At 32.3% G+C, this 12,387-nt stretch overlaps 1 protein-coding gene across 1 annotated transcript in view; it reads right to left on the reverse strand.

Annotated features, from left to right (window-relative positions):
- LOC108913581 overlaps positions 1-12,387 on the reverse strand; it is a 68,457-nt gene that overhangs the window by 3,609 nt on the left and 52,461 nt on the right. The window contains exons 6-10 of the mRNA XM_018719147.1: positions 11,445-12,262; positions 8,729-9,251; positions 7,807-8,189; positions 6,782-7,351; positions 678-1,077 (exon numbers count right to left, since the gene is read on the reverse strand). Of these exons, the coding sequence (XP_018574663.1) occupies positions 678-1,077; positions 6,782-7,351; positions 7,807-8,189; positions 8,729-9,251; positions 11,445-12,262 (2,694 nt within the window). The remainder of the gene's footprint in view (positions 1-677; positions 1,078-6,781; positions 7,352-7,806; positions 8,190-8,728; positions 9,252-11,444; positions 12,263-12,387) is intronic.

Genomic DNA, 12,387 nt, shown 5'->3' on the forward strand with positions numbered 1-12,387 from the left:
CAAGATACTTCCTACGATGGTAGTGATTGTAGTGAGTATTTGTTGTACTTTAGTAGGCATAATGATTGTCTAAAATTGAAAACAATTTTTTGCGTAAAAACTAGTACAAGATTTTACCAAGTTCTGGTAATTCTTGTACCAAGACACTCAAGAATGTACCACTAGCCCAAGGCAGATGGACGCTTCATTAAAAGATGAGTGTTACTTAGAAACATGTCCAGAGCAAGTTTCATTAAAATCCATCGTAACATTCTCCAGATATTACAAAAAACATATTTTTTTCAAGAACTTTGACAATCAATAGCAGAGGAGCCAGACATTTTTTCTTAATGGAAGTTAGGTCAAGTCGTCTTCTTTTGAGCCAAATAATGTCGCAGCATCTTTTTGGTCATGTGCTTATGGGACACCCTGTATTTGGATTTATTAAAAATATTACAGACTTAGTTACCAACAACAAATATTTAAAACATTTAGTGATCTGTCATTTATTTTGTTAAATAAAGCCCTTTTCTTTTATTCATGATTTCGGAATCATAACGCGTTACGATCCGATGGAAACCAATCAGGTTGCTAGATTTCGGATCGTAACGCGTTATGATTCTGAAATCATGAATAAAAGAAAACAGCATTTTTTCACTATCGATGAAAAACAAGAAAACATTCGCATTACCACTTACCTTCGCCCTAATATCAGGTTTGTACCGATGCTTTCTTTGTTCCATTTGAGTGCGTTCTTCAGATCGTATCCTCCTATCAAGTTTCTTGTAAAGTCTTCCTCCTGACTTTGACCTTGGTGAGTCTTCGAATCCTGCCGGGGGCTGAACTATATCCTGATGATTTTCGTTGCTACTTATACTTTTATCGGGATCGTCAGTGGTAACAATATCGACTTCCTTACCACAATGGAGGCAATGAACTTGATGGTCTGCTGTGTGACTGCTGGGGTCGCTGTAGAAGACGCTATCACTGCCAGGGCTCACGGATCTTAGTGATTCGGCACTGAGTGCTTTCAGTTTGGTCGTGTCGGGACTTTTTTTCAAACTCTGCATTTTTGATTCTGGTGGTGACCCTATAGGACTGGAAACAAATAATATTTTTCATATGCTAGGCCCATTGAACTAAAATAGTGCAATCTAGCCAAATTTACTTTAGATCAGATCAGAAGTTGATATTAAGAGGTACAGCCATGATTTTCGTTTTGATTTTTTCGTAATTAATGCCGTTTTTAAGATACTAAGTTTAAAAGTTAACAGAGTTTTTTGGGCGATAAACAGTAGTATCTCCATTATTTGAAGTATTTAGCAATTTCAACTAATATTTTTTCATCATTTTCAAATAAAAAAGTTATTGATTAAATTTCATAGAATCATTAATTTTAATATAATGAACTTTTTCTACTAGTCTCAACGGTTAATTAGTACCTAAAAAATTAATTACATGTTATTAGAGGAATATTAAATAATACAAATAGATTTTACACTTTATATTTTTTCAATTTAAATTAAAGCAATATTAAAGTATTTATCGTTTTTTGATAGAAGAAAATTAAATAAAAGGTAGGCTTGTCTTTGTTGTCAATTATCAAAACCTATTCCTTGGTGTCACTAATTTTACATTAGTGATAATATTAGCACATGGATTATGTTCATCAGGTTTATTTTGTTTAGCAAATATTGCTTATGAATGTATTTTAAGTCGTAAATTATATTTAAATAAGGGTATGATGAATATTTTACCAAGTTTATCTTTATGGTGATTTTTAATTAGAGCTTCAAATATAGCTGCTCCACCCTCATTAAACTTATTAGAGATTATTTTGATTAATAGTTTAGTAGGATTTAGAAAATATTTAATATTTTTTTTTAGGTTTAATTTCATTTTTTAGAGCTGTTTATTCCTTATTTTTATATGCTTATTCTTAACATGGGAGTTATTATTCAGGGGGTTTTAGAATTTTTAGAATTATTTTTCGAGAATATTTATTATTATTTTTACATTACATTCCTCACTCGCAATTGTCTTGGCAAATTTGACAATATTGCTTTGACTTTGTGAAAAATGTGAGAACTTATTAACGTGGAAATATTTTTTACACGTTCGTATTGACATACTAAAAAAATATTGTTAATTCTTTCTAAAAAAGATCTTTTTAATGATTGAAAAATTTCCGGGATGGTTATCACGTCGATTTCTTAGCGTTTCGAAAGACATATCGCTCGCTTCTTCAGAAGGAACCCTGAAACTGAAAATTAAGTAATCTGGTTGGTATTTATATTTTCTGTGTACCATGGCGTTCCGGTAATTAATTTTTGTGATGGGTCGATTCCAAAATCTAAGTGATTCTAACCCTTCCTCTTCATTAATTTTAATTCTTCCGAACCCTTTGTCTTTCATCAGAATTCTGATATTAATTAGGTCTATCGCGTCTCCTGTATCTTTTTCAATGTATACTTTTCTGCATGTACCTACATGGGATGTAGTAGATCTACACCACATTTCCCTTGACTTGTTGTAGATGATATTAATATTTCGTTAAGGTACGGCTTATTCAGCTCTTGTACAATTTAATTTTTTCTTTAAGAGAAGAGATTTACTTTCTTATTTACTTACTTACAATCTTCAACACATTAAGGGTCTACTCCAAGACCAGATGTAAATAATATTAGTATCCGTTGTACATGGGGGAAAAGTATACATTGGACCGAGAGGACATGTCGGTACGAGGATAATGGAGCACAAGTGTCACTTAAAGAATAAAAACCTATAAAAATCCACAGCTGAGAAGCACAAAGCAGATCAGAATACGTGATAGATGTACCTTATACCATAAATTTTGTGACAGAAATTTCGGCCAAAATTCTACAGGGAGACAATATACATCTAGAAAAACCGCTATAATTCCCTGCAAATATCGAAGACTGGAACGACACTGGCCAAAGAAGTTTCTTCTTCAAAGCATCAAGAAGTGGTTTGATGTGGTAACCAGTCCTGACAAAATTTTCAACCTGCCTGCTAAAATATTTACTCTATCTGGGAGATTTATTTTAATATAACTAACCACTACCTAGTCCTCTTCATTAGATTTATGATAACCTGACACGAATATTATTTTGCCTATCGCTCTGCAGTTTCACCTAACTGATCGAGTTCTAAACAATTTTTGGTAAAGTTACTGACGAAAATTCACTATACTTTCCAATCGGGATTAAGAAGCCGGAAAAAAACCGACTATGACAAAGATTCGCGGCTAGCTGGACAATCAAATCTTTTAGTTCCACGATAGCCCAAACTATCTTGCTAATTGGGCAAGCCACTATCTTCTACTTGGATTCATTGATTACTAATTCAAATTTATTTGTGCATAAACAGACAAATTTTACGCATATTTCTGTAAAAAATATGTTATTACTTTTACTTAGTTTAAATATTTCAGTTTAGATAGCTTTTGAAAGTCAATACTTTGTTAGTGTAACCTCAATATTAAAATAAGTATCTCAAAATTGACATTAATATCATTAAAGTAAGCCTTGTTGTTTGAAAATGATAAAGGAAGTATAAAACGTCAGTTGAAATTGTTAAATATTTAAACCTAAAATAGTGAGAATTTGATTAAAATATTAGATGGAGCACACGTGGCACTCCCAGTAGCTACAATAAAATATTGTACATTGTTTATCATCTCAAAAAAATCTTTTGCCTGTCAACTTTTAGATTCGTCTGTTATTTCTTAGTTAGTAAAAAAAAATTAAATGAAAAAATTATAACTACAACACCATATCTCTATCGAGTTTTAGAATAACGTAATTTGGTTAAATTGTGATATCTTGATATCCCAAATTCACAGTTGTCCTATGTGCCATTCATTTTGGAATACCTTTGGAATAAGATGAGTAACTCTATAGATTACTTTTTAAAACATTTCAATGACATTTGATATGTGAAGATGACCATAGATTGCTTGCCTAAACCATAGAAGTGACTAATAACAACTATAATTGGATTTTGTTTTGCGCCAATATTTTTGTTTTCAGAGATTTTGTTTGGCGGAACCATATTCTAATGGTTGTATCTCCTTAGACGTTAGTATTTGGATAGTGATAAGTTAGTCTAAACCGAAAAAAATATTTAATAGCTACAAATTTAAACCAAAATTCCCCCAAAAACTTAGCCGAGAGTAAATTCTTAAAATATTCGTCATATCAAAAACATGTTTTAATAAAAGTGTTAGGGGAAATTATTTCCCGTTTGGTGATATCAAGCAATCTTTCTTATCACAAAAAATGTGGTTGGTAACCGACTTAATTTTTTTAAACGGCACCATATACTTTTTTTTGGTGAAAATTAATAGATTGGACCTTTCTAAATACGATCCAATACAATTTTAATGGGGTCACATAAGAAAAAAATATAAAAAATTTAAGTTTTCTACTATGCTTTTGACACTGTTTATCAAAATAATTATTAACATCAAGTTAGCCATGCAAATCAGAACAATGCGAAACTGTCACTAGATGTCAGTTACTCAATTTTCTGTGTACTTAAGTACTTAGTAAGTTATAATGGCGCTTGAATTAAATGAAACGGAAAGAATACAGGTTTTAATGGTGGTGGGATATGGTGACAGGTAAAGGACACAGCAGAAAGTATGCGAGTTGTTTAACGAACTTTTTCCAAACAGCTCCACAAGGAAAAGTTTCATCCATACAAGATGCAGCTCGTTCAAAAACTTGTGCAAAATGATTTTACAAAACGTGTTGAATTTTGTAACACTATGTTAGATAAATTTTACATGGATTTGGAATTTGGCAAAAAGATTGTGTTCACCGATGAAGCCACTTTTATGCTTCATGGATTTTATAATAAACAAAATTATCGATATTGGTGTCAAGAAAATCCGCACTGGAAACGAGAAACTCGAACCCAGCGACTAGAAAAAATTAATGTCTAGACAGGTATACTAGGAAATAATATTATTGGACCATTTTTTATTGTTGGGAACCTAACTGCCGACAAATATCTTAATTTATTAAGAGAACAAATTGTACCTGCTTTGGAGGCCCTAGGTCCAATTCATCAAATGTGGTTTCAGCAAGATGGAGCCCTCTCCACATTATGGAAGTGCCATAAGAGAATATCTAAATGAAATATTTCCTGCAAGGTGGATAGGTCGCGGAGGTGGATCTGGAAAATCTTAAAGCGAGGATCAGAATCGAGCTAATTCGACACCACACGTTGGCAAACTTGAGTGATTCGTTTTTAAAGAGACTAAGAATGTCCCTGAACAATAATGGCCGTCATTTGAATGAATTAGTTCACATCCGTTCCATTTTTTCATTTATCCTATAAAAATTAGCTTAAAACGTTGATCTTTTGATTTTTTGACTCCTTACTTTAGGACATAAAATAAAATTATAAAAATTGAATTTACTGTATTTTTTTCTTACGTGACCCCATTAAAATTGTTTGTATCGTATTTAGGAAGGTCCAATGTATTAATTTTCACCAAAAAAAGTATATGGTGCCGTTTATAGTTATTTTTGTATGTTTATAGTTATTTTTGGTGATCGAGAATTGAATTTTTTAACGAGGCGAAGCCGAGTTAAAAAATTATTCGAGACCACTAAAGTAGTTCGCGCACGAGATGCAAACAATATTTTTTCTACAAACGTCAGAATCTATCTCTTAAAAATATTATAAATAAGTAAAATGCCTAATTTATTATAGAAAATAGTGTTGAGCTGGCTTAAAATGTCTTTCCTAATCAAATTTTTACTGTTACTATGGAAACAAAGTGGCTGTTGTTGACAACAATAATAATTATTTTAAAGTGACGTTTGTGCTCGCGTCTTCAATTTTTAAGTGCCAGATATTATTTAAAATAATGGAAATTGCTAGTGACGATGAACTAAGTAGTACCCCACCTAATTTGGCAGATGCGGCCAATTTGGTAACTTTTACCGGAAAAATCGAAGCGCCAATATGAAAATGCATATCGGCAATTTAAGGAGTGGTGTGAAACAAATAAAGCAATTATCTGGTTTAGGAATAAATATTGGTTCGTGTACTGGTTGTACGATTAATGTTAATATTGTAAATAATAACTAAAGTTATTGTAAAATTCTATCATTTTGTGATACGAAAGATTGCTTGATATCACTAAACGGGAAATAAATTCTCCTAACACTTTTATTAAAACATGTTTTTGATATGACGAATATTTTAAGAAATATAAGCAATATTCCACAATTTGTATCCACACTGTATAAAAAACCAACTGTTGAAATCGTAAGATACATTAAAATTTAGAGAGGGTATTGTGAATCAAATCCTGTATCAGCAATCGTGAGGAATGTGTATCAAAAAGAATCACCTCTACCATTATAAAAACGAATCCATCAAACCTTGTATCACCTTAATCCAAAATGATATCTCTAAAATTCCGGTCCGATACGTTCAATAGTTAATTAACAATTAACATTATAAAAAAGGTTATCTTGGGAACAAAGAGGCACTTTGTTAGTTGTAAAGGGCAACTTAATTTCAAATTTTTTAAAATTTTTCTTTTTCAATATGTTTCTTTGAATCAATTAGAACCTATATGTACGATATTAACTTGTAAAATTAACGCTTAGTAATTAAACAATCAGTTGCAAGAAAGCAAACTATAATAATTTTTAATAATACTAATTTTTGTAATACTAATAATAATTTTTTCAAGTTTTCAGGTTTTATGATCTAATTCGTATGGAGTATTAGAAAATTATTTGATTAACATATTTACCTGTAATGTTGTTTATTCTCCGTATTCTCGAATAATGTGATTTTGTTACTTTGTTTCGAAGATTTTCTTCGAGATAAACTTCCCGGTAAACTAGAGGGTTTTTCTTCTGACTCATTTCTTTTGGTCGGTCTTTGATTAACAGGTGATCTGGGTAAGGATTTTCTTCGTATGTTTTCTTTGTTTTTCTTTGCTTTCCTAGGAGAGGTTTGATTATTAATCTGTTTTATGGCCATATCACAACTGGATTCATCGGAAGTACCCTTATTTTCCCTTTCTTCCTGAAACGGTGATCCTTCTCTGTATAGTAATTTTTTGGTTTGAATAATTTTTTTCTGAATTTGCATGGGACTTCTCATACGCATTTTAGATCTTTTGGGTTTTTCTACTAATAATTTGTTCATTTCGCCTTGAGGTGACACTTTTGATTCTCTCTTAAATGATTTGTACTTGCCGTTACTCGAAACAGAATAATTTTCAAAGTGCACTGGTTGATTCGTTGATAAGTCTAATGAAAATTCTTTACGTCTCTTTTGGAGCTTGGTTTCATGTTTGGAGGATTTCCAAGTTATGCTATAAAATATAATATTGCTTTAATATTAAGTTGAAATCTCTCAAAACTATTTAATAATGGATTAAAATGATCTACAGGGTATGCTACTTAAAATTTCACTTGGAGTTTCCTTAGAAACTAAATCGCATATTTTAATGGAGTACTAGTTGGAGTATTTTTTAAGTTTTGACTTTACGCAAGTAAGTTACTATAAAATCTCTTTGAAGGCCCTACAGTCTCCTATTTAGAAAAAAAATATATGCAATATTGCTTATGTTGTATAAAAGTATACTTTGTATGATTTTTAAGAAGAAGCAGAGTAGGTACTCTATGAAGTAAACATTGACGTGATAGTGAAAAAAACTGGGGTCATTTCTGGATTCAGATGTCAAAAGTTAGCCAAAAATACGTGTTAGATCTAAGTCAACAAAAAGTGTGTTCCCCAGTGTTATAGTTCCTAACAAAAAATACTAACTTCTCTTCCATTGTCGACTCGTAGTACGCCGATGCTGAATAATAAATGTTTCGGTCCTCTTCCGTTGCAGAGCTACGTTTCTCGGAACATTCTAAAGGCACTGTTGACCTTTCTAGGAGGTCAGGGGTGGATCCCACGCTGTAACTTCCACACGAGGAGCTGGTGTCATCGGACGGAGTCGATCGGCCGGTGCGAATAAGAGGCACTGGGGTGTTGCACAGGCTGCGGGAAGTGGGAGAAGGTCGAATTTCATCCGAGACGGAGGCTGGTGGAGAAAAGGTCGGCACTACCATGTCGTCACCAAGTTGATCAACACCTTTGGTACTCTCAAAACTTGAACCCTCATTAATATGAGTTTGTAGCTTTGTGTAGATTTCCATGCCCTGAAACGAATACTTACAATGAAATGAAGAATAATTTCTATCATATGATCATATAATTCCGTAGATACGCACTCTGAGGAAACGAGGTCAGGAAGGAGGAATTTTTGAAATCATTTCTATAATTTTTCTTTTAAAAGTAAATTACATAAACATTAATTTATTGTTTAAGTTATTCCATTAAAGATGCCTATACCAATACATTGATTAATTTGTTGATATATTGTAAAATGGTAAATAAATAGGTACCTAGATCACAAGTGAAAGCTGGATCAGTCACTCACCCATTCGTCCGGTACATGTCACATTAAATTAGAAATCTAGTGGGAAAGACGGAACCTCAAGCCAAAAACGTTGAAGAATTTATTGACATAACAAGGGAACACAACTAGATCCATATGATATCCTAGTGGGTTATGATGTGACGTGGTTTATTAGAGAAGCTTCGGAAGGTCTTCATTGAAGTGTCATCACAAATGATACCCAAGGATGAGAATTGAATACACACAAATAATTAAGATTGGGTAGACAGATAGACTTACCTTAACTGAACCACTCTTTCTTGAACTGTCTGTTCCCGAATTGGCAGTAATGTAATCATCAGTTGTAGTACTTTCAGAAACATCGGTATTTGTTTTACAAGAATCTGTTCTTGCCAATAACAGATCCGGAACGACAGCAGGTAGAGGAGATTCTATAGGAGACTCTTGCATTGTTTTCCTCCACATAGGCGGTATTGCATTTTGTGTAGATAGATATTGCCTCGCGGATGGAAGAGGAGGTTCCAATTGTTTCTTTATAGGTTTTTCCACAATTATTTTAGGATAAGTGTCGCTTTCATCTACGATTTCTTCGTCTAAAGCTTCAGTATCCATAGAAGATCTCTGTTGGTGTTGCAACATTAGGAGATGTTTTCGGCGAGATGAAGGAGTCAGAAGATTAGCAGATCCGGGTGATGTTACCGAAGTCATTTCTGAGCTACTCAAGGCAGTACCGTTATCTGTTCCAGAGTCCACTTGCAGCACAGTCACTTGAGATTCATTCCAAATTCCATCTGACTGATCCCTAAAATTGTAGTTATAAAAATTGAAGTTATTATTACAAATGTTTATCCCTTTAATTTATACAGAGCTGCAGACACCTTTCAAAACTATTTAATCGGAAATATCCGATAAGTTAAACTAAATAATATAATTTAGTTATAATAATAAAGATTAGTTAACCCAAACACTCAGCAGTCCGCAAGCGCTTAATACTAATATTTTTTTCTTTTTTTACAATAAATAAATTGGTATTTTAAAAACCCGTCTGTTTTATTAAAATTTCTATAAACAAAAAAATCCACTCTTAAGGTATTTTAAACGATCCTTAGTAAAAAATAAACTTTTATTCATATTCGGTCTCTCCTAAAACAGGAAGAAAAGTTATACCTACTAAAATTGTAAGTATAGGTAAATACCAGTTTTTTAATCGTTAGCTAATAAACTCGAAATTATTTTCCAGAGGAATTTTGGTTAAAGAAGCAAAATTTTTTTCTTAAATTGAAGGTTGTCTAAATCATTATCATATATTGAAAGTAGAACAAAAACATATCTAAATTCTTTAATTAAATTAGGAAGAAACAAAAAAATTAACATACTAACATTAATCGAATAATAGTTTCCCAAATCTGTACTGACATCCATTATCATTATTGAACAAGTGAAGGCTTTATTATTTATTTATGTTTCAACCCTTATAAAAACCACTCCTTGCAAAAAAAAAATCGAACAATTACAGTTAAAAAAATTTTTTTAGTTCAAAATATACGTGTGAATAGATGTAAATACGTCTGTGCCTAAAATATAGCTATAATGTGTATTCATCAATGCTTCAATATACGTGTTCTGATATCTGCAAAAATACGTGATTGGTTTTTTACCCATAACTCGCTTAGTTTTTATGCTATCAAGCACTTCAAAAACCATTTTGTAGGTTTTTTCAAATGCTATAAGATCAAAGAAGTTAAATTCTATTTCAGCCCTTATTTTTGTAAGGGTTTGAGCTGAAAGGGCTTGAACAAGTTGCTATTTACGAACATATGCAAACTTTAAACGGCCATATCTTACTTATCTTTATCCTACAAAAAAAAAATAATCAAAATTTTCAAAAAAGCAAAACCTACAATTTTGTACTCTACAAAATTTTGCGTATCATTAATAGATAGTTTTTGAGTTATTTTGAAGAAAAGACAATTTTTTCCAATAATACAAAAATGCTCTTTTCACTTCAAGCTCAACTTTTTTGAAAACTAAGCACTTTAAACCTGTCAAACTTCTAGAGCATATTACAAGTACATAAATAAAATAAATTGTAAAGTGGTAACGATTATTTTCAATTGGGGTGGTAATTAGGGGGTGATTTTCACGTTTTTTGTAGCCGCAAAAAATACGGACCAACTTTATTTTCGTCGTAACTCGCTTAGGTTTGATGCTAGGGACTTTTATAAAATAAAAATAAAGGTTTTTTCAAGCACATTAAAAAAGGTTGTATGAGTTCCCTGAAAAAATACATTAGTTTTAGGCTATCAATACACCATTCTTTTTGTTTCCTTATAAGCTACATTTTTTTATGAGTGATTTTCTTAATAAAATACTTACTTTTTGAGTTATTCGCGAAAAACCGCCAGAAAAAGTGTTTTTATTGGTTAAAAAATTTACACTTTCACTAGCGAATAAGTCGAAAAGTATTGACTTTCAGAAAAAATTTTATAGGACAAAAGTTGCTTAGTCAATATATTCATTCATTCCCGGAGTTATTTTCAATGACACCCCGAGAATGGGGCTTTTACCTTGGGGTACCCCCAAGGTAAAAGCAACCCCCGGTGCAAGGTCATATTTGAAGTAGAGGGTAAGTAGAACCTAAATCTACATTTTTATGAAAATCGGTGCTGTTTGGCAAAATTATATGGAAAAATGGTCATTGACTGAACTATAAGGGATACTTTTTGACACGAAATGTAACCCTTCGCCCTCTGAAATTACGACCCTGATTAATGAGAAAATGGAATAAATGTTAGTAATAAATATACTTTTTAAATTTCCTATTCTTGCATGACTTGCAAGTTAAATTTTATTCTGTTCCCTAAAAAGTTCATAAGTTTACCTATAAAACTATAACACTATTTGATTTAGAAAATTAATGTTTAAATCCTGCAATAAATATTTTCTTCTAGAATTTACTGCTTCTTAATTAGCAAAAATATGTGTAATAACATACCTAGTGTCAGTAGTTAAGGAATCATTTGAGGCAAATGGAGACAATCTCTCATCAGACTGTAAACATACAGAAGGTACAACAGGCATTTCATGTGGTGAAAAACTTTCTAAACCAAGAGGTCCGTTTTCTTGAGAATCAGTCCTATTTAAATAGATTCTATTGTAAATTATATTTTCATGGAATTCTTCATCAACAGAATCTTGTCCATATGGACCACCATCGAATGATGAATATACATTTTCTTCTAGAGGTTTAAATATACCTTCGTTTCGAATGGGTAACTTTTGAAAATATGGGGTAAAACTTCTTTGATCCTCTTCTGAAGCAATATTCTCGTGGCTCATTGATACTATTGCTTTTTCTGGTACGACACTATCGTCAATTTTCTGTGTTTTTCTTTGTTCCATCAAAATTTCACCGTCTGACATCGTTTTGGTCAGACATCTCTTGCTCACCTTTCGTGACGTTTGTGGTACTTGAGGTTTAAAGTCTATGAAAATTTCCTTTTTTGATTCTGCCGAATCCGACTCGTGGTCGGATTTTGATAATGAAGAAGTATCGCTCTGAGGTAGTTGTTGATGGGGAAGTTCAGGAAGCGCAAATTCAGCAGGAGTACTTAATATAAAGGGGGATCTTGGTGGTTCGTCTGATTGAGTTCTTTGTAGCGGTTCATGGTCTAAAATTGTTTCAAACTGGTGGAAATCTCCATTTCTAGTTGGTAGTCCAAATTTATTTCCTGCCTCAGAAAAGGATTTCACTAATTTTCTGCCATTTAAAATAAAGCCATTTGTTTGTGCCCCTTGAGACACCATTTTTACCTATAAAATATAAAAGAACTTACCAACAGTTTAGTCGACAAACCTGAATATTAAAAAAAAAACTGTAAAATCTGTTTGCTTCTGAAAAGGGGCGTTAAGATTTCGATACACAGAGCGCAGTCAGC

This window comes from Anoplophora glabripennis, unplaced genomic scaffold (genome assembly GCF_000390285.2).
Source record: "Anoplophora glabripennis isolate ALB-LARVAE unplaced genomic scaffold, Agla_2.0 scaffold748, whole genome shotgun sequence".
NCBI lineage: Eukaryota > Metazoa > Arthropoda > Insecta > Coleoptera > Cerambycidae > Anoplophora > Anoplophora glabripennis.